Source organism: Dendronephthya gigantea, unplaced genomic scaffold, assembly GCF_004324835.1.
Source record: "Dendronephthya gigantea isolate DGI-Jeju-01 unplaced genomic scaffold, DenGig_1.0 000001F, whole genome shotgun sequence".
Lineage (NCBI taxonomy): Eukaryota > Metazoa > Cnidaria > Anthozoa > Malacalcyonacea > Nephtheidae > Dendronephthya > Dendronephthya gigantea.
Window position 1 is genome coordinate 440,277 of NW_021163011.1, and position 22,827 is coordinate 463,103.

Sequence of the window (22,827 nt, forward strand, 5' to 3'; positions counted from 1 at the left end):
CTTGACTACAGCAAAATGTATCCATTCTCTTTGGTAATTGCACGATGAAGAGGCGGAGAATTACTTGCCTACGAGAAAAACTTTCGCGTTCTTGCAATGTATAATGAAAAAATTTGGCGCATGCACGTTAAAAGGATCATATCAATTGATGGCATTGAATTGGCTAACTGAGGAGGAAAGGCCGGTGCTTGCTACTTGCTAGCGTGCATGAGTGCCCATGATTTTTTGTTGATGCTTATGGTTTATCCTATATAGTTTATGGCTTTATATTTGATGTGTTGGGTTGGTATAACAGACGCTTTTCTTAAAAATATGATTACATCGTGAGAGGGAGTTTCCTTGATAAGCCTTGCCCCCTGCCCCTGGCTATAAATTACTATTGAAGTGTGTTGATTTTATCAATAATAATATATCGGTTGCACAAATCACAATTGCATGCCAGCAAGCCTACATTTCAATTTCTGCTCAATCGTTTCCTATAGTTCACACGATGCCAGTATACGAACTACTTCACAGTAGCAAAATGCAAGTCTCACAAACGTAACAAACTTTCCATGTACTTAAAACTCGATAAAACGAGTCTCCCTCCATTCCTCTACTTGCACACTACCATATATTAACGTTATCTACAAATAATCAAATAATGTACGAAAGTAATAAACTTACTATTGTAGCGGCAATAAAGTTATTATTAGCAAGCTTTAGCAGTGACTACGAGTACGAATACGAGATTCGTCATTCTCGTGCGTTGTTTGCTTACGCCATCAGTCAAAACTCGTAGTCGTTAGGCTTTCGAGTACGAAGTTTATCAAAAAACTCGTACTCAAAAGCCCGGCGACTACGAGTTTTGACTGATGGCGTAAGCAAACAACGCACGAGAATGACGAATCTCGTACTCGTAGTCGTACTCGTAGTCACTGCTAAAGCTCCCTAATTGCCGCTACGGCAAATAACTATACGTAAGGAGCTACTGCAACGAAATTTTCGCTCCCCGCTTTATTGGCTCAACTTCTCGCTTTCTTGTTATATTCACGTACAGCATGCATGTTATAGTTTTTCTTATATATTGCATGTATTTAATGGTGAAACTTTTCAATTTTAGTGTAACCCAACAGAGACATCGTGCAAGGTAGTGCTGTTTTGAGCTTTTTGATTATGTGAAATAACCAAGGTTTAAAAAGGCTTACATCTACATGTATATTTATCATTTCTTTTCCATTTTCAATCAAGCAAACCAGGCTTTAATACTGCATAAGGTAATGTAAGATTGAGATCATGGACTTGTTCCTCAGTTGCATGATCCTTCACATGCAAGGACAATATATACTTATTCTCCTGTCCATGGCCAAAATTTGGTTCTATTTGTCAAATCCAAGTTTGTAGGAGCAAATTATTCCAAAATACACTAAAAAGAGGTCTCTCCTGTTATCCTCTAAATATTTGGTTTCTGCAATCATGCATCATAGTCGTCATCGTCTTCTCCCTCTCGTTTCCTCTTCAGCGATGAAATCAAAGCCTGTTGTTGTAAGCTGCTCGCTACCGTTTCGTCCATACTTGGTAGAGCCGACACAGTTGTCATCGATTTATCGGGTCGAGGAGTTGTCGTCGTGGAAGTGGCACCTGCGACGTTTCCTTGCCAGGTCGCGGCGGGTTTGCCACCACTGACCTGTAAAAATAAGAATAGGTTGATGCTAATTATCACTCAAATACTTGGAATCTTATATACTGTATCGTTTGGGTTGGTGAAGTTTGATGAAGTGTTCAGGAGCACTTCTGAAAAAATGGACGCCTCAAATTTGGCAAAATTTTCAAACTTTGTTTACATCAATCATAAGAGAAATATCCCAGAGTAAAGAGTAAAGTATAACGGTGATTTTTTGTTTTTTATTAGCATGATAAGAATTAAAATCGTAATTTTTAAATTTTTTATAGGCTTTATAGCGATCTTTTCGGACATAATTTTGCACCAGCCTTTTATTTTATGCTTTTGCTAGTACTTTCGTTTAACTTTTCTATCCTTTTTAGTTTCCCCAGGGCTGTTAATTTGTGTGCAAGTACTGCTCCTCCATTTTGTTTATTTTGGCAAAATAATTGACTGTGTTGCAGTGCAATTGATGAAATAAATGAACTCATCTCGACCAATCAGTATCAAGTAATTTTAACATGCATGCCAATAAAAGGACACTTATTTGAAGAGAAAACTATTTTCGAGCGAAAGGTTGATCTCATTTAGAGCTGAAAACCTTTAATTATGATGTTACATGAAAGACGAATCTTCCGATCTCCCTGCGAGGCTTTTCTTGCGCAGACCAAACTCAGTGTGGCCGTAAATCGTTAATACATACCCGAGTAACTGTTGAAGTAGCTGTTGGAACAGCAGTGGTCAGGTTTGGGCTGGGTTTGTTGATGGCGTGGGTAATGCTCACAACAGGCTTGCTTGCACTTGCAGCTTGTGCGGTGAACGACGGTTGTACTGTTTTCACAGTCAACGAGGACGTCGGAGTTAGACTGGTCGCGGAAACACTCTTAACTGACGGCGACACGTTGAATATGGGTTGCGTGATTTTGATTCCCGGGGTAGGACTCGATATTGGGTAATGGGGAAGTGTCCGCGCAGGTACAATGGGTACTGGTCGGGCCTGCTGCTGTTGCTGAAAGCGGAATAAATTTAAAAAGTAAATTTTTACCATGTACAGTAATGCATGTGATTATTGCATGCAGCGATCATGACTTTAAGCTCCATTGTCGACAAGCTCATAGTTGTCTAATATTGGTCGATCTTACGTTGATCGATATAATGGCATTTTCAACATAGCCAAACAGGAATAATCATGAACTTTGACTCCAAATATCAGTTTTACCTTAGGTAAACCAAAATCACCTAATAAATTAAACACTATACCTAAATCCTACTAAAGCTACTCTTTTATAGTTTAAAAACTACGGTGACTCGAAAAATCGACAACACCTTTATTTATTAGTATTTTTTTTATTTTGTAAAATTTTCACGTCGTTCAATAAAATTTCCTTTGAAGTTGCTACTGGCACAAACGTAATAATTTTCGTCCCCATTTCCAATGGTGGTATTTGAAGCCGAAATTTGAAAGATGATAAGGATTCTACAGTAGATTTTGCAAGAAATAATGTTTAAGAGGAATACCAAATTACCACATAAGCTTTGATTGAAAAGTAGTCATCCATGGTCCCAGGTGGCATAGCTATAAGCTGTCGTACGGTTTATGTGTGAAACGCAACCATACTGTTGCACTAAAACCAAATTGATGTACAGTGTATTGGTTCAATACCTTCTTTTGCTGTTGTTTCACGCGGTAATTGTTGGACAGCAAACAATAGCGATCGGGAGGCAAACGTAAACCACTTCGTGGTTGAATAAGGGGTAGTGGTGTGCTGTTCTTTTGTCTTGCAATCTCCATTAAAAACTACAGCAGGAATTCAAAGTGTGTACATATTAATTCATTGCTTGAATATTAAAGTGAAGCATCAAATGTGGTACAAGTATTTGTTTTTCATTTTATGAAGTTAACTGTTATACCACATTGATGCACCCTGGTTATATTGAAACTGTGAAAGCAATAAGCAGTTAGAGGAGCAAGGAATGAGGATTATTAATTATTCAAGTCTTGGTTGAAGTCTATAGGGTACTTGGTAATACAACAGTATCATGTCAAAGAGAAATAGAAATATCCCAAAATAATTTTCATTAAAATGAAGTTGTTATTGCCCATTTGGTATTTGTCAAATGAGATATGTAAAATGGTCGGTGTATATGAAAGTTAAGGACACCTCAGTACCTTGCTAATAGCTTAAAATTACAAGTTTTAAACCTACATCTCTGGGTGGAGGACTAGTAAATGAATTATCCATTCTTATTTGAACAGCCAGTTTAATGTCATCTGCATCTATCTCTTTTTTATTGGCATGGTTACAATAAACCCTGGCATCTTCCAATACATCAGTAACATATCCTAGAAGTATAATTCAATGTAAATTACGCACAGGTGATCAGAATAGATTGATTCCAACAATATAATAGCATTGGCAACCATTGAACTTAGCCAGTCTAGTAAGACAGCATTTAAAGTAATTTTACTAAAAAGAACTAGTCAATGAGGTACTTTCATTTTTTGCAGCACTACACAAATTGATTGTGAATTAGGACAATAAGTTCCTGAATAAAAACTGTTATGTAATTTGCAGACAAAGCATGTCCCTGATTGGCCAACTGGTGTGTAATCTTTCTTCTTAAACTATATGTTGTAATGCAATTTCCTGACTTACTAGTCACCTTAACTACTTTGTCCCAACACATACTCTTTTTGAAGGCTTAAAAGGAATAGAGAGTAGGGCCACCCATGACTCAGCCAGTCATACTTAATATTTTCCTTATTTTTATGCAATTGAATTGACTAGCCATGGTGGCCATAGTAGTTTATTAGAACTGCCTGCCTTCATGATCATGCTGTTTCCATTGTTTCCATTCGAGGCATAAAAACAATTAATTAAATACATTTTTACTAACATATAACTGCACTCTGTAATATATTACACTAGCTTTTAACTGCTAATTTGCTATTATAGTCTATAGACTATAGGCAATAATATTGCCATTACAGCTTTCCCCGATGTACTTACGATAGGTAAACTCCAGCATCTGATTTATTACCCTAGGCTCATAGTCTTCTACTCCCATTTCTTTCAAAATCGCTTTCATTGCCCTAGCATCCCTGGGAGTGCTTTTTGCATTGTTATCCTTGTTCTCTGCCGATGTCTCACCGGACGCCATGTTGATCTTTAGACGAAATCGGGTAAAACGTAGCCTGCAAATCCCCGAATTCGGGCAAATAAAATGGAATATGGAGGACGAAGCAGAGAGGAAATTAGAGAACCGAAGTACAAAGGAAATATTGCTTGAGCTCCTAGACGAATTTGAGCGCTGTTCTGGGTGAGAAAATGAAAGATTTGCTAAATTTGTTGCTGCAAGTCATTGTATAGAAAATAACTTTGGCCAACTGAGCCAAATAGAGCCAACTGAGCCAAATAGAGCCAACTGAGCCATTTTACAATTTGGACTGTTGACTCTGTTGAGCATGTTCGAAGCTCTGGCCGTTAGATGATGATGGCAGCAGGCCAGTTATTGTTGCCCTAAGCAACTTAAGGGTGGTATCTTGCTATAGCTTACAGCCTTTCACTACTGTGATTACTCTCAATTTATTGGCATGGCACAGCTAAAATGGGTACCCATACCTGAATTTTATCCGTGCTTTGTCTTAGTACTAGTAGCCTGAGCGCAGGTGAAATGCAGTATGGCTACCTATTCTTGCTGTTCCGTGTTAACTAATTTAGTCTAATTAAGTTTAGTTTCAGCAGGGCTGAGTGCAAGGTTATATGCAAATTGTAAGCTTAACATTTGAAAATGGGCTCATGCTACTTACTTGACACATACTTGTAAAACTGTTACCAGTAAAGATAAAAAAATCTTAAGCACCTACCTTACTTATGAGGTGTGAATGAGGGTAACATATGTTCAGTTCAATGCATTATAATCACCCACTTTTTCATTGAAAGGAGAAAAAATTCTGTCCCTTGCTAGGTAGTGGGACAACATTTTGAGGGAGGGCATTTTGGGCCCCTGACTTAAGAAAGAACCTAAAATTACAGCAGCTTAAAAAGTGTTAGGCTCGGTGTATTATTCGCACACTAGTCGAAAGTACCAGTGACAGTCACCAGATTTTTATATCTAAGATACGTTGATATTGTTTGTAAAAAAGTTTGCCCGGGGCCCCACATTTTCGCTCGGCGGCCCTGCCCACACAGTACAGTTTTCTTGGAAATAAGTTGAAATAAATTTAGAAAATTGTATTTATATGATGCTGCATCTCTTATATTTCAGTGAGTTTTTTGAGGATGTTTCCAAAGTTGCCACCCAATATGTTCCACCAAAACAGCCAAATGAGCTGTTTCATTCGAAGGTGAGTCTGCCAACAGGGACATCATTAACAAAACATTTTTAAGGACTAAAATTTTGTGTAAAATACCAACCTCAGAAAACTAAATGTCTTACAGCTATCCAAAACACCCTATGTAATAGATGTAATAACTGTCATACTTGTACTTGTACTGCATATATGAAACTGTGAAGACTTCGTCAGCTTGTGTAAAACTCCTCACTCTGTTTTCCGTAGTTAAATCATAGTTAAATGCACCTTGCTGCAATGGTAATTCTGTAACAATGATATTTGAAGTTGGCCTTTAATATTACCAGCCCCACCTTTTCTTCGTTTTCAGCTAATCAGGCCTATTAAATCACTGCATGTGTGTTTACATTTGGCTACAGACCATTCAGAACGCGTAAAATGATGTTTTCGCATAGGTTTTTGGACATAATTTATAATGCAAGCATTTCAGTTTCTTATCAAAACACACGCCTGCCAGACTTTTTCCAATATTTTGTACTTTTGCCAGTATTTTCGTTTTCCTTTTTTTAGTTTCTCCTGAATGCAAATATCTTTTCGCTATTTTGTTAAATAACGAAATGACTGTACTGTATCTATATATATATATATGTAGCTCATCTGTGACCGTAGTTATACTCTACTCCTCTTGACCATGCAGTCAGCATCCAGTAATTTCATTTTGTTACTAATAGTAAGATAATTTATTTTATATTTTAGGCATTAGAAGGGTTGATTGAAAAACACAACCAGCTTCAAGATGTTGCTCAGAAAGGTAGTTACTTCTGACTTGCAACCGCACAGCAAAATTAATGAACAACATTATCTTTAAAGTAAATCATCAAATCATAGAAAGACCACGTATATTCTTTTATGTGCATGCAGAACTTTCGGTCATTTACCAGGGCCTTCACGAGTGTCTGACAGTGATGAAGTTGTACTGCCAATCACGAAAGCCGGGCTGACGGACCGAATGCTCTGCAGTCTGCATATATAAATCTGCGTGGTGATGCTACAAATTGATGATTGCACAATTTTAATAGTATAAAATTGGTGTTTATGACATGTTTTTCAACCCGACATTCGGCTGTATACTTTGCATGCATAAATCAAACAGCGGAAGCCGCGGAATATTTGTCAAAATTAACACTAAAATGACGCAAATTAATATCATTATGCTTGTCTTTCCAAATGAAGCCCAAGACCAGCAGAGTCGACATGTTGAGATCACGAAAGCGAAGGAAGAGTTGGGAAAGAAAAATCAGGAAATTTTACAACTTCACTCGTTGCTGAACGAAACAGAACAATTACTGGTATACATGTACACCTACGGAAACGTTTTATAATAAACATACTTGCAGTGAGGTGTGTCCGGGATTAACGCACCCTGGGAGGCTGAAGCTAGCTTACCTGCTCGGGGCCAATCAGAAAGCCGCTTTTACACAAGGCAGGATATAAGAATGTTTGCCATTTTGTCTTCTGGCTTTTCACGTCTTCCTGTACCAAATTTGCCAACTTTCTTTTTTAGTCCAATGCTTTATTCCAAGCAAGGAAGAAATTCACGGCGATCCAGACGGCGACGAAAAGTAAGACTTTGTGATGGTTTTCCACTAGGCTCGATTTTTCGACAAAACGAGAAGATCGAGATAAAATGTTCCATCGCAAAATTCGGTCTAGTGGAAAACTGCCCTAAAGCGAGCTCCTAGCTGCATCTTAAATTTCTAGATAAAATAACGTCTGAAGAATTGATCAAGTATGCTCACAGAATCAGTAGTAGTTGTGCTGTCGAGGCTCCATCGAACTGGACACCTGGTAAGTTTATTTCAAATAGTTACGTTTTATTGCAGCGATCGAGTCTTCGAACGATGTACTATATATAAGGGAAGGGAGCTCTGAGCTTAATCTGTGTGACAGGAATGCGCAAGAGAGAGATCCCAGCAATTTTTCCACAACTGAAATTTATTTTAAAATATGTGCCTCCTGTATTTTAAAGGAAGGCTATCGCAACATTCTGCATGGAATCTGCCTGGCATATATTTTAGGGGTTAGGTGTCAATTGGGACGAAAGTCCTGTTCCTTTCCCCTGTCACAGACACAGTATTGTCTGTCTTGTTGTGTGTACTTGTATATGTAGTTGTTTGTATTTTTTAAAATGTGACAAATTAGGGTGACAATGTGATTAATGCGACACAATTCGAACCAGAGCATGGCCATGGCATGTCTGCATCACGTAACCAATCCTCATCTGCACAACTGCAGCATCGCGCTTGAATGATTAACTTGCTGTATGCAAATTTGAAATAGTGTCACATTTACTTATCGAGGACAATGCTCTGTGGAGGAGGTAGAGGACAATAGTTCGTGTGAAATGGTAATAAAACTAATCAGGTTAAGCCTTTGATGTGATGCGCTTTTTACTTCGCCTAGCCGTGATAACTTCATGGATAACTCGCTCCATGTAAACAGGCTCTCACTCGGCTCAGAGATTTGGAATTAAGGCATTATCTCATTGTTTTAAAGTCATTAGTTCTTGTCGAATACGCTACGAAATACGCTACGAAATACGCTACGATATGGTTGAAGCGCAAAACAGGCCTTACACCGTCCTAATTCAATGTCATGTCACAAAGAAGTACAACAGGGCACTCATTCCAAATTGAAAATGTGCAAAAGACAAAGCAAGAAAATTTTCTTTTAAAATTATTTTGTTTTGTCTTGTGTTTATGCCGATGCTTGCGTTGCCCGTTTTATTGCATCTATCGTTTTGCCCTGTACCACAGTGACTGCTAGTTCCAACCTTGACACCTTTGTCTGTCGATTGCAATACATATTATAGTTTACATTGTGGCTGTATCAAAACCAAAATGTTTTTAAATTTAGAAGCTCTACTCGTTTAGGCTTCCATATTCATTTATTCAATTTTTGCATGACTGATTTCTTCGACAGCGATTATTTATTTCCGTCAGGCATGAATATTTTAATATTCAGGTAGCGTCTTGTTTCGATTTCTCTTCAAATATTTGGTTTTTGCCCGTGGCCTTTCGGTTGGGTATGACTGGAAATATTCGAGAAAGCGATCCACGGAATGAAAATCAGTCTAAGAGTTCTATTTTATGAGAGAGGAAATTTTGTCTCATAGACTCAACTATTTTTTTTTTAAATATGTGCACTCAAGTCTGTATTTTAAAAGAAGCGATCGCAAGAAGTTGATCGCGCGACATTTTGCACTGGAAATCCGCTTTAAAGCAGGCATGCCGCTATCATATATGACATATTGACCTATAGGTCTAGGACATCTGAGGACCGTGCAGAAATATTAATTAATAAACCAACCTCGAGTGCACAACTGTTACTTCACGCTTGAATAATTAACTTCGCTGTATGCAAATTTGAAAAGTGTCACATTACTATATTCGTTTGGTTTATTCACCAGCTTTATGTGAACAATATTACACGTTTTGATTCAACCAAACGATCCAAAATGGATCTCCGGGCTAAACTCAAACAGCTTTCACAATTTACACGGCGCTCAAGAGCGAGTTCTGAGACGAGGGCAAGGCAAAGTTCGGATGATGTAAAGTACAAACCTATCGATAACACAACAGACAACGATGCTTCAGATGTGAACGGTGATCTTTTCAAATCACGTTCAATCGACGACATTCTAGATGATATAGGTTTGAGGTTCTTTCATTTCAAAGCATTTGTGATACTAGGGTTGCTGAATATGACTGATTCACTCGAATTGTCTATGTTGTCGGTCATACTTCCAAATTTAAAATCGATGTGGAATATCTCGTCGTTGCTGACCGGCATATTGACATTCGCGTTGTCAGCTGGACTGGTGGTAGGATCTCCGTTATGGGGCTGGGTCACGGATACGTACGGCAGAAAGAGAGGATTTATCGGTAGTTCAACCTTCATCATCGTTTTCGCAATCGCAAGCGCGTTCTCATTCAATTATTACTGGCTATGGATGAGCCTTTTTTTTGTTGGGTTTGGTGTGGCCGCCGTCTCGCAGATATACGTTATGAGCATGGAATTATTTCCGCCCAAATACCGGTCGATATTTTCGACGCTAAATTCCGTTTTCTGGACATTGGGCTTTCTGATTTCATCGCTTGTCTCGATTAAACTATCGGTGATCGGTTATCGCTGGGCGCTAGCTATCGTGTGTTTCCCGACCGCTATTTTCCTTGTATGCGTTCTTTTTCTCCCAGACTCGCCACACTATCACCTGGCAGCCGGAAATGAGCAGAAAGCTCTGGACGTTCTGCAGGATTTTGCGCCCGAAATGGACTTGAGTTGCACGACGCTCAGCCATGGTCCCGAGTTAAAAAGGGCGGATATCACCCGGCTATTCCGGTCGGGTTATTGGAAGATAACAACGTGCCTTTTTGTCCTTGCTTTTACCAGTATGACGACGTATTACGCTTTCGTATTCACCGCGTCTGATATGGCGAACGTTTTGAATAATGCGAACATGACTATTGGCGCAAAAAACACTGAAATCGTGTATTATTCCAGCGGTTATTTTTACTCGATAATGGCTTGGATGAATTTGCCCGAATTGGCGATTTTGTTTATAACTGCACTAGGATGTCACATTTTTTCTGTAAAATATGTGGTGCTCGCGCTATTCGCCCTCGCAATTATGTTACAGATCGTTGCCTTGTTTCTCGTTAGCCAACGGACTGCATTACTTATTGTCACGATGTTATCTCGAAGTCTGCTTATGTCGGAAACCACTGCTTTGTTTATATATGCTTCGCTCCTATACCCAACAGAAAACCGTGGGATTGGTGTTGGAACTTGCCTATCTGGTGGTCGTATGGGCACACTTGTAGGACCTTTTATATTCGAGACACTGTTTGAGCGAGCATATCACAATGGAATTGTTTTTAGCATTGGTATCTTACTATTAGGCTCTATAGCAACTGCATTATTGCCGTCGCATAGCGCTACACTGAGTTAAAACTCATCATCGTTTATTTCCCATTTACACTACACTCCAATTACACCACACTCAATTTATTGGCACGGCACGGCTAAAATTGGTACCCGTACCCAATTGTTTCAAGCTACCAAAAAAAAAGGCCGAGCACGACACCGCGGAAATTGGTATAGACTTAGTCGCAATTCTCAATACTTAGACTTCAAACTTGGTGAGAAAAAAGTTTATAAATATTCAAGAAAATAGATTTGAATCTTGTACACGGTAAAAACGAATTGTCTGAATTTATAACTTTAAGCCTCAAAATGGTCGTTTCACATGCAGCGGTCAGATGTGTATGATGAGCTGGGTACCCTAAAATGGGTACCCGTGCCCATTTCATCCGTTTTGGTAGCCTGAGCGCTAATAATTTTGGGCACGGGTATCCATTTTAGCCGTGCCGTGCCAAATGAATTGAGTGTAGTGTAAACGGGGCTTAGATGTGCCTTAATTTTTGCGCACATTTAATTTCATATAATATATCTATTCCTAATTATACTTATTCAGGTACCTACAACCCCAGTGTGTTGTGCGCATTTATCTATTTTATTTATGTATTCATAATTATATACTTATTTTATAATTATACTTATAACTCTATTTCAACTGGAACGATATTTAGAATAGAATTAGACTGGAAATGTGTCCCTGACGGTTATTTGGTAGCAATCTTTGAAGTCAATTTGAAGCCGAACTCGGGATCGGTACTTCAGTGCTATAAAGATGACAGCACATGCAGATATCGCTCCAAACTTAAAATCTGACAACGTTAATATATGCATACAATTGTTACCCTTGTCGCTGTTCTTTTATGCCAATGAGTACAACACACAGGATATATAGAAATGCACTCCAAAGTTCTTTTAATTATTACAAAATATCTGACTTCGTCTTAATCAAAGGAAGGCTTGTTTTTCGCTTCTAGAGCCTATCACACAAAACTAGCGTCTACACGCAGTCGCACACACATGTGTTCTTCTATATCATCTATCATATATCTCATGCCTTTTCGTCTCTTCATCAACATTCAATATTTCCGGTTCGAAACCCTAGCATCAAGACCTAACACAATATCAACGGTTACACATTAAAATAAGCATAATTACTATTACTAAATACTGATATTACTCAATATTATATTCGTACAGTCATAATTTGTACCCCCCGTCCACTTTTCCCGGTAAATCTAAGATAGTCTCAAAAGTGATATCTGGGACTGGCGGGCTCCATGACTGGCGGCATCCTTTCAATCCATGGCGATGTTATATACTTATTCCGCATAAATCATTTACAACATTACTGAAGAATGTAATTTAAAAATAGTGTTGGCTTGAGTAAAATGAGCTTATTTCTGCTCATAATGAGTGAGTATATTGTTTCGTAAAGTTCTTCTATTCCAAGGACGGCGGAAGATCGTTAGGTGGCGGGGTGAGGGGGGGGGGGTTGGGGTGAGTCTAATATTCATATATTCATGTTAGCAGACCGTAAAAACAATTAATTTCAAAAGGTATTAACGTTCTAACGGATCCTAAGGCTCACATCAGTACGATAGCACACCAGCACTTACACTATATTTTTTGCCCGCTGCCGATCGGTAGGGATGGAGGCGGTATCCGAGCGAAACGATCGGGCTAGGGGTGAAACGGTGTTTCTTTTGAGTTTGCTGTTTTCGGCGCAGATAATAACTCAACGAACCATGCTATTTTAACGGTACCTCCTCCATCCCGTGATCAGCTGTCACACGTGAGTCACTGAAGTGAAACCGTGGAATAAACGATACGAACATCAAAGTACACACACACACAAAAAAAATACCTGTAAATGTGGCGATCATTATTGAATTTACCTTTACCCCAAACACCAATTCCACGACCAAAACGGGTGTGAAAAGAACTGTGCTTAATCCTGCAAAACAAACTAACAAAAAAAACAAACCCCAGCGAGATTAATAAGACGCTTCTCCCGTAGAGTTCACAACATCGCGTGAAGTCGTTAGGGAAACGGGAGGGATGGGTCACGCAAGCAACTAACAACTCGATCAGGCAAACTGGGCTCATATTTATACTCACCGGAGGGGGCAAGTAGCCGACCGGACAAGCGTCCTAAGACCCGAAACACTACGATACGAAGACCCGTATAACATTAACTTCCTTTATTATTTAATAATAAATACATTTAATAATGAATATTATCTTCCGCCGTCCTTGATTGGTCGAATTTTTCATTGCTTCATTTTATTAAACGAAATCTATCAATTTCCGGTTGATTGGACGGCTATACTACTATATTAAGCACGTCACACAAGTAAATTATAGTTGTTGATGAACAAGGTGGAATTTCGTTTGAAACTAACTAGAAAGTAAAGTCTGATGTCGTTAAATCACTTCTTGTGGTTTCGGAAGCGTTCTTTGAAGGTTGTCGAGAAGACACTTGTTTTCGAATGGGCATTGATCAGGATTTCTGCAGTTGCATTTCTTTTGGTTCCGGTTATTCTTTTGTTCAGTCCGATCTTTTCGAAAAACCTGTTTGTTATGTTTCGAAATAATGCTTTTCACGTTGTTTAGACAGCAGTAGCTAACTTTAATGGAGTTACGGTTGAAAAATTTGTGAAGGGTGGATGTTGGAGGAAAATGTTTATCGACTAGCTTAAGGAAATCTTTCCCAACATTCGCACGTACGTTTTTACTGAATGGAGGGTTGAACCAGATGTGTTTCTACCTCGCTTGCATCTTTTTGGTGCATGTTGATAATGGTGCATATGGTTGTGTTGATTCTTTGTGGTAACGAATTTCGATATTATAGTTGCTTTCCTTCAGAGCTTTGCTGTAAATAGCGGCAACCGAGTTAAATGCTTGTTGGTTGGATGACAGCGATAAAATCCTTCGACTGATGGATAAAGATAGTTGTTTGGTAATACACGGGGGAGGATTTGACTTTTTATGGATATACAGCGGGCGTTGTTTGGTTTTCGGAAAGGCTTCAAACACTCAGTTTTGAGGTTCAGAGTAACGTCGAGAAAATTAACGGTTTGGTGGTTGACTTCGGCAGTGATTTTAAGTCCAAATTCTTGGTAGGCCTAGACGTCCATCTGCTAGACGTCTATTGTTGCTTTTGATTAAAGTTAGCCCGTGGTCTCTGTATAATCCGATATTATTCTTTCCGAATTTCAAACTGAGGGAATTTAGTGCAAAAATAGTTATATCGCGCTTATATAGTTATAGTTCCTGTGCAAACTGCGACGTTTCAACGCACCCATACACGACCACGTTTTGTTAAACGGCGAAAAAGCAGCGATATTATTAAAATAGGACCAGAATCTACATGTATTAAATATATTCTTACCCCAATTAAATCTAAATTTAATGGTTTATTTGTTCCTCTTGGAGGAATTTGCCGTATCATGCGAGCGAAATCAAATCGCGCATTGGAAAATTAGCCAATGATTTCGAGCTGATTTGCTGATTTGTCCCTTAAATCAAAAGTTGGTCTATTATGCAAATATTATAGCCAAATATTATCTCTTTTTTTGTTTTACAATACAATTTATTGATTTATCACAATACTTGGTAAATAGTACAATTTGAAATTATTAGAACTTAGCGTAATTTAAAATTCACATTTTGTATCCTGAATGGTGATTGGCTATAGTTGTATATACTGGAGTGATTTTTATTGGCTGTAAGCAAGAGCGCAATTACAACTGGCAAATGGTGCAATTAACTCCTCTTATCCAATGAAATTGCAGCATTTGCTAAATATTACAGAAGATGTATAATATATAATTAATTGAATATCGATAATTAAGACGATACATAGAATATTGATAACAGTTTCTTTACTTGAACAAGCCAAATTTTCATTTCCTTTGGTGATTAAAATCCATGCCCTAACAAAAATACCTCCTGAACTCATTCAAAACTTCTGTGTGAAAGTTGTGCGAAAAACGTCTGTTACATACTTAAATTTTTGGGTCTATCAAAACTCTTTGTAGGTGATCCACGACGTCCATATCCACTCGACATTGAGATGCGCTCTGGATTGTTGGGCAAAATGCAAGAGCGGCATGTTCCTGGGTCGCAACCGATGGAACAAAATATTACCACGAATCCGACATCATCCGAACTTGACAGGGCTTCACCTTCGCTTCCGCAGAATGGAGAACAGGATGTTTCGGGTAAATAATGTTTTTATTATTTTAACTGTACGAATGTCCTTGTTTTAATGAAATCTATATTTTCAAACTGGTGAAGCGACATGCATTTTGTGGCGTGTATTATGCTGCATGGCTTCAATATGTAGGTAACTGCGAATAGTTGTGACCTCTGACTGAGTTAAACTACATGCATTTACTCAGCAATTCACTCCTGTGTGCATTGTGTACCATAAAGCGGCGCTCAATTACCAATATGTTCCATTCATTTTGAATTCAACTTCAGTTGTGTCCTGCATTCTTATGAGTTGCAATGTCTAATTGACATTAAATGAGACGAATCCCATCTTCAGCAGTGCAGTTTCACAACAGTAAGTTGTGAAATAGTAATGTTGATTGAACGGAATGCATGTAATTTCTCACGCGAATTGCAAATGTCATGGTCAAACCTCGACGTTTGTTGCCATGATACATATGGGATTATATCGTATCTCTATTAATAGCAAGTATAAAAACCCACACAGACCGGACGCGATATGGCAATGCGCGCAAAATTTTAGGTTTCTAGAAGCTTAAAAAATTATTCTATATTGTTATATTTTTCAAGATTTATATAGGTTGGATTTCCGCTTGCAGAGAAATGGTTCGCTAACGAAATATTTTCATGCATATTTTCTTTATGACGTTTCGACTCATAATTTGCTGAATTCGCTAAATCAGTTTATTGCCTTTTGAAACTGAAAATTCCCGTAGCGTTGCCGAATCACATCCGCTGTGTGGACGTTAACGCCCTTGTTTCCACGAAACATATTATATAAATATTGAAATGGGTATAAAAACGTGGTAATTGCACTCAGTAGCGTAGCCAGCCTGACGATTTGTCCCGCCATGCTAATACAGGGTGTCCCAAAAAAAAGTCCCCCCTATTGAAATGAAGCCTTTGTTGATTTGAATGCATGATCAACGCAGTAGTGTGTAAATAGCATAGTTATTAGGTTGAGGCATTCAAATAAAGCGTCTTGCTTTCAATTGGGTTTATCATAATAATAAGGCAATCAGATTCTAACAAAGGCTTGATTTCAATAGAGGGGACTTTTTTTTGGGACACCCTGTATTTTGGTGTTCACTGACTGTGAAAACAATACATTTCTAAAGAAATGAATAATTATGATAACTCGAAATTTACATAGCGGGACAAAATCGTCAGGCTGGCTACGCCACTGATTGCACTTCGCGGCGTGCAGTCTAGCCGTGATATTAAATATGTGCTTATAACAGTTCACCCGGGAAATTTTGTAATCATCTGTTTCATTTCAAACCAAACTATATTTTGCATGTTAATACGTACTACGTATCATTAATTCTAGTCTACTTTACATGTTTGGAGAACTTTTTATATTCTTTGCTTGATTGCATGCTTAGATGTTGGAGGGACAACTTGGCGGTCGGCGTTGAATTCCGCACAAAGTGAGGTATGTTTATTATGTCGTTTTTTATGACCAAATGAGTTGGTTTATGTGCGATTATTTTATTATAATGTAACACCCATTTCATTAATAATTTTCACACCACTTTCGAGAATACTGCAAAGTATACCCTGCTTCGAAGTTATATATTTGTGACTGGAGTCTTTATAGCCCCAATTTTACTTTTTGGTAAACGAATTTAATGCTCCATATTATATTTCATAGACGAACACCGTAGGACAGTCAAGTTTTTTAGACACCGGTATGCACATTGATATTTCTAATGGATTGATGGGAACCACCCGCGATGAACTTGAACAAATGAGTACATCGTCATCATCTACATCTAGTGACAGTCCTTGATCTAATGCCACCAATGGACAAACCCATTACCTATATAGACATCCGCATGCTATATTATACATATAGTCATTCTTTCATGTATAAAACCCATTACCTATATAGACATCCGCATGCTGTATTATATATAGTCATTCTTTTAAACATACGCGGCACGTTCATATGCTTGGGAATCTGCCGTTATAATACGAACTTATGACAGATTAAATCTTTTACATCTGTCGAAGAGATGCAGATGCTAATTTTATGTTACCTAACTTTATAGCTACTAAATTTATTTTTTACTTCAGCTGATAATATAACAACAGAAGATATGTTTCGATGATCTGCAAACATCGAGTCTTATGTTTGGCTAAGGCAATTAGAAATATCTTTAAGAAAATAACTGTGGCCCCATGTTAGATCCTTGAGGAATGCCACTTTTTCAACAAAACTTGTTGCTTTAACAGTATACGTGCCTCACTCGTCTGCTATAGGTAGGATTGGAATAACCTATAAGTTCGTTTACTTTAATTTCTTCGAGTTTTAACTTTCCCTACGCGGGATTTATGCACGGGTATAACCGTGTCAAATGCTTTTCTCAGGTCAAGGTATAAAACTCAAGGTATAAAAAATGTATTCATTAAGCGTCTGACAGTTATTATTATGTACCTATCCATCGGTCATTAGGGAGCAGTATCTGTGGAATTTGTGAAGATTTTCGTACTACATGTGGTTCAGGAAGTCTACTCTATATCCACACTCATTTTAAAGATAAATTGTTTCGTCATTTTTTGTTAAAAATTGGTAAAACAAATTAAATTTGGACTATAATTTATATGATTCTGGATCAAGCTTTTTTACCCACTGAGTGCAGGATATTGATCCTCAATACAAACATTTTTTTTACTGTCTAGCGACAACTTTTTCTAAATTAATTTTTTTGAAATAGAAGTTTCGATGCTCTAGTTGCTATAAACAAGTTTTTTCTACTAGTTAAATTTGTTAACACTCGCCCTTAATCGCGTCAAGTGCTTGGAAATTACAATTTCTTGAACTTCCTGCCTATATAGATACACTCCTTAAATATGTAGTTCTGAAAATGCATGTTTCTTGGAACGCTCGAAATATACGGGGTGTATCAACAAAGAAATACCCCGTGTTAAAATATGTGGAATTTAGCCAGTTGAATGCCTTTATTATTTTGCTAAACCCGCGGATTCGTAAAATTTTCATCGTCAGCAGTCACTATACATAATAATACATCGACTGCGACTATCGGTGATTAATGTCAACCTGTCTATACAGAGTGTCCCGAAATAAGGTATCCTTAACAACGCGATATATTGTAAAGGCACACAAAAAAATCACCTGCTGCATCTGTACCTAGTTACTATACCTTCGTATAAACGTTCGCGACTAACCTATACTAGTCAGGTTGAAGCATGTACAAACCTAGCGCTTTTCCGCATTGCTTAAAAGTTAGTTTGGTTGGATCGTCAAATTTTGTACTTTTTCATCATGCGCCAAATTTTTTTAAATTATGTAATAATAATCAGGGAAAATATATTTTCGTTTTATGTCCAATAAACCTAAACGGGATAATGATATCATATACTGAGTTTGTTTATTAAGCAAAGATCAGTTGCTTTGCGGAACCAAGGCAACATAATAAGCTGTTAAAACAAGAGGAAGCAACTGATATTAACGAGGAAGTAAGAATATATGAGATCGCAAACATTGAGTACAGATTTACATACTTATAGCATGCGGTAAATTGTTTAATACATACCAAGCATTTGAGTACCCAAATATACTTTGAGTACACAAATATGTACTGAGTGATAGTGAAACATTTTCCTAGAACTGTGATTTAACCTTTTCGGTTTCCATACAGCGAATTTTCTGGCAGGGAAGTTATGTTGCAAAACAAAAAAGATTTAACAAAAATATAGAAGATCAATACAAATACACTCACATAGAGCAGTATATATATATATATATATATATATATATATATATATATATATATATATATAATATATATATATATATATTATATTAATATATATAATATATATATATATATATTAAACATATTTTAAAAAACAATTGTTGAATAGAACTAATTACTTTGACTTTGTGCACGGCTATTATTTGATAATGTCCTGCTTATATATTTACTCATACTGCTATTTCTATAGGCATTTCATTCATAACAAAGTTGTCAGACACTCACGAGTGTCTTTGGAAATATATTTTCAGGCTATATAGATCTGTGGTCTCCTAGGTTTTTTACGACTAAATAAGGCCTGTTTCAGACGTCGAACTTTTCATGTTCCGAGTAGAATGCCAATTTATTTGAATGCAAATCAAAGACTTTAACCCATTAACATTAGATTCGGCACATGAAAAGTTCGACGTCTGAAAGCTTCTAAGGAACAACTATGTTACGGTGAGTATACATAGAGATACAGCCGACGTCTAACTTATATAGGTCTACTGGTAAATAAGTATATTCGTGATGTTTCACTAAATCATTCTCGCTATTGCGAGATTATATTTGTTCAATATTAGCATAATAGAATCATAATTTTGTCGAAATCTTTCAGATTTATGCGTGATTATAGTTTTGCGTAAAATACAGTTCTGCCAGACATTATCGGTTATTTTGTACTTCTGGAAGACTTCTTCGTTTACCTCTGGTATTTTTTAGTATACTGCAGTTCAGTTAGTGAAATAACTGTACTCCTCTAGACCAGTCAGCATCCAGTAATTTTATCATGCTTATAATAGCAATGCATGCATGGTAATTATATAAATTTGACAAAGTTTAGACAATTTATAAATTTGACAAAGTTACCAAAATGCTAATTAAGCAAGCTGGTTTATTTAAGGGGTTGCATAGTTTGTTATAGAGTTTCCAAGAAATGTTGTTATGTATATAGAACAAGATTATATGATATCTGTGATGGATATAATTGTTCGTGTCATTAGGGTTATATTTCCACATTTTCCTATAGTGAAGTTTTAGATAAATAGCATCGCAACAATGGGCGACTTGCGCTTTAGACTAATTTTTGATAAGAGTAACAAGAAGGAAATAAATCATGACAGCTAGAAAGAGCATACTTAAATTAGTGCAAATTCAAAGTTTGCGAAATTCTGTAAATTGCAGCAAATATATAGCCATGCGAAGTTGGCTTGTTCTATATACTTTTGCGTGTATTAGGTGCGGAAATGTGTAACTTGTTTAGTATACAAAATTAGTCGACTTCCCTTGGCTATATTTTGGGTAATTTACAACGATTCGCAGCCAAACTTGTCAGTTTTACTAATTTTAATAAGCTCTTTCAGAAAATTTCATTTTTATCGCAGTCTAAAAGATTTAATCTAAAGCGCAAGTAGAAGTCTGAACCTCTCAACTGGTTTACATAAGTCAGTTTTCGATGGGTGAAGCGTTTAAAAAATTTCTCACCAACAATTTTTTATACATATAAAGATATAATTATAGCGATGTACCATTTGTTATTTTAATATGACATTTTGAAGTATAATACGCTTCCTTTTTTGTGGCAGTGTGAGACAGGTTGCGCGTGTTAAGGTTAACATAAGGATGATACCAGTTATCCATATGACAAAGCAATAAATCTTCAGCAAATCCTCAGCGTTGAGATAACGTAAAGGTTATGGGTCACCAAAATTAGCAAGTCAAGTTTTAGATAATAGCGATATTGAGATATTTAAGTGGTTATCGTTATCGTTTACTATTTATGTCACACAGTTTCCTTTGAAAACTTTGGTTTTCACTAATTCCTTATATGGGAACATCTATTTGATTGTCACGAACGTTCATATGTAAAAGCTTTTTGCACAGTTTCCAACCTTTGTTGCGTAGTGGTGGATTTGCCCAGAAGAAAATAAATGAATTCACTGTGGAGTTCATTAAGATCAACGTGAGTGTCCAAATTTTAGCATGAGCTACGCCCTCAAGAGCCTCAACCCTGCCGCTAAACGCGGCTAGAACTAACGCGTTTGGCAGGTTAAAAAAAACTGTTGAAAAGACAACAATTACGCACATTTTTGCGAGGTGTAAATCGTGAGAAAAAGGGACTGATTTCAGCGGTCGGATAAAGTAGCGTGGCTCAACTGGATTTAGCGTCGATGAACGTAACCGCGAATTCCGACTTTTCTTTGCTTTTCGATAGATTGACAAATATATGAAGAAAATTCCTCCCAGGGCGAACACTGTAATGGCTGTGACGAAAAATTGGATGTCCATGCCAAATATTGGGGCGATTGCTGTTCCTATGCTGATGAGCCACAGGCAAGCACAGAGCATGAAGCATCTCTTATTGGTCACGTGTCCCATGTGATAAAACGGTCGGCATATTGATAGGTACCTTTCGATATTCATCACAACAAACGTGAGATATGACATTCCTGATAACATGACGGCCGAGGTTTGGTAAACCATTTTGTAAAGACATTTCGAATTCTGAGTTACCTCGGCCATCGCATTCATCACAAATAGTGGATGAACTATTATTGTCACGCACATGTCATTGCAAGATAAAAGCATTATCATAAAATAGGATACCTTGTTTCGAAGACACGGAGATTTCCAGAAAACCGCCACGACCAGAGCATTCATGAATGTTCCGAGAATAGCTAAGATGGCGTTCACCAGACAACCGCATGCGCTGTTTATGATATACGACGTCGTCGGCCTAAGAACGGTGTAAGTCTGGAAACAAAATTCAGTCACCTGCCCACTCGAAGAAACATTGTTTGCCATTGTAGATTTTGGTTCTGTCGTGTCGATTGAAGTCAGATAACAGGTCTATATGACTGCTTCTGTGTTATATCATCCAAAAACATGTTATTATCTCGTTATATATAATGTTCACGTAACTCTCATTAGAGCTACTACATACACTAATCAGCTATCCTACAGTCTGATTGGCTGAGCTTACGTATATATCGGCTTGTTTATGGTGGGTGGCAAAACACAATGGTCAGTTGTTTTGCTCTTTCTGTAAGCCGAGGACAAACATCTAAAAAACGCTTCCGGAGATCACAGCGCCAAGAGAAACATACCAAATCAACAAGATTTTGGAAGGAAATAGAACTGGTAAGTAAAACTGACGAAACAGGTTTTACTTTGTTGAAGTAGGCTTTGAATTGAAATACATACATGCGTCACCTGTCTTGTGCCTTGCCCCATGACCATGTGAACTTTCGATCGAAGCATGCATGTGTTCGCCGGAAAGGTGAAAGGGGCGACATCGGGTATGACAAGTTCAATGTTTTTCTTTTGTTTCCAAAACATCCGAATTGCTTTTTATAGATCTATTGTACCAGATTAGCGTGAGTCAAACGGGGACGATATGTGAATGTAACGACCATATCCATGGCCTTGAAATGCGAACATACGATGGCATCACGAAGGCAAATGGCTATTATAGATTGAGGTATATTTTCCATGAACAACGTTTTGTAAAAGCTACAAAATAACAAGTACTTCGATAAACAACAGATTGTTTGTAAGTTGGGCAAAGCCAACTCGAATAATAGCCATAAACATGCCCTTGGAATTTAATAAATCGCAAATGCCGTCTTAATCTTTCAGTTGCATGGTAGCGCGTTGAAGATTTTTCCTACTTAATTTAAAACACTTGACGGATTATGGTGTCTGAGTCTTGGATTACACGAGCGAATTTTCCTGAAATTTATTTATTAATTACATAATATTAAAAAAATGTCCAGTCTTGAACTCGTTAACCACACTTTATGACACTGCTGTATAGTGTCTAGGTCAATTAACCAAAGCAAATTGCATGGTTTTACGAATCAATTCAGCAGTTAAAGCTTGCTAAAACCCCCCGTGCTAAAACTAGGCTGATA

At 37.5% G+C, this 22,827-nt stretch overlaps 3 protein-coding genes across 3 annotated transcripts; 2 read left to right on the plus strand and 1 right to left on the minus strand.

The window, feature by feature from the left end:
* Positions 1 to 863: 863 nt before the first annotated feature.
* LOC114525511 (transcription initiation factor TFIID subunit 9B-like) lies at positions 864 to 6,552 on the minus strand. Its single transcript, XM_028546892.1, has 6 exons — positions 6,128 to 6,552; positions 4,654 to 4,838; positions 3,850 to 3,986; positions 3,306 to 3,440; positions 2,346 to 2,651; positions 864 to 1,666 (listed from the first exon to the last, which is right to left on the minus strand). Exons 1-6 carry the CDS (start codon positions 6,142 to 6,144, stop codon positions 1,454 to 1,456), a joined length of 993 nt encoding a protein of 330 aa, XP_028402693.1. The 5' UTR covers positions 6,145 to 6,552; the 3' UTR covers positions 864 to 1,453.
* On the plus strand, positions 4,866 to 17,812 carry LOC114525521 (mediator of RNA polymerase II transcription subunit 4-like). The gene is made up of 9 exons (XM_028546904.1): positions 4,866 to 4,963; positions 5,912 to 5,990; positions 6,693 to 6,747; positions 7,170 to 7,285; positions 7,501 to 7,558; positions 7,698 to 7,784; positions 14,957 to 15,139; positions 16,538 to 16,587; positions 16,807 to 17,812. Exons 1-9 carry the CDS (start codon positions 4,875 to 4,877, stop codon positions 16,942 to 16,944), a joined length of 855 nt encoding a protein of 284 aa, XP_028402705.1. The 5' UTR covers positions 4,866 to 4,874; the 3' UTR covers positions 16,945 to 17,812.
* LOC114525501 (synaptic vesicle 2-related protein-like) lies at positions 9,279 to 11,031 on the plus strand. The gene has a single exon (XM_028546881.1). The coding sequence runs from the start codon at positions 9,454 to 9,456 to the stop codon at positions 10,945 to 10,947; it is 1,494 nt and encodes a 497-aa protein (XP_028402682.1). The 5' UTR covers positions 9,279 to 9,453; the 3' UTR covers positions 10,948 to 11,031.
* Positions 17,813 to 22,827: the final 5,015 nt, after the last annotated feature.

Excerpts from the sequence above, each read along its gene's own strand:
- LOC114525521 (XM_028546904.1), top strand. The coding sequence starts at position 4,875 with ATGGAGGACGAAGCAGAGAGGAAATTAGAGAACCGAAGTACAAAGGAA. Across the intron at positions 4,964-5,911 it reads GAATTTGAGCGCTGTTCTGG|TGAGTTTTTTGAGGATGTTT; the intron begins GTGAGAAAATGA and ends CTTATATTTCAG. Across the intron at positions 6,748-7,169 it reads TCAAGATGTTGCTCAGAAAG|CCCAAGACCAGCAGAGTCGA; the intron begins GTAGTTACTTCT and ends TTCCAAATGAAG.
- LOC114525511 (XM_028546892.1), bottom strand. Across the intron at positions 3,987-4,653 it reads GATGCTGGAGTTTACCTATC|GATATGTTACTGATGTATTG; the intron begins GTAAGTACATCG and ends TTATACTTCTAG. Across the intron at positions 1,667-2,345 it reads CTACTTCAACAGTTACTCGG|GTCAGTGGTGGCAAACCCGC; the intron begins GTATGTATTAAC and ends TTATTTTTACAG.
- LOC114525501 (XM_028546881.1), top strand. The coding sequence starts at position 9,454 with ATGGATCTCCGGGCTAAACTCAAACAGCTTTCACAATTTACACGGCGC.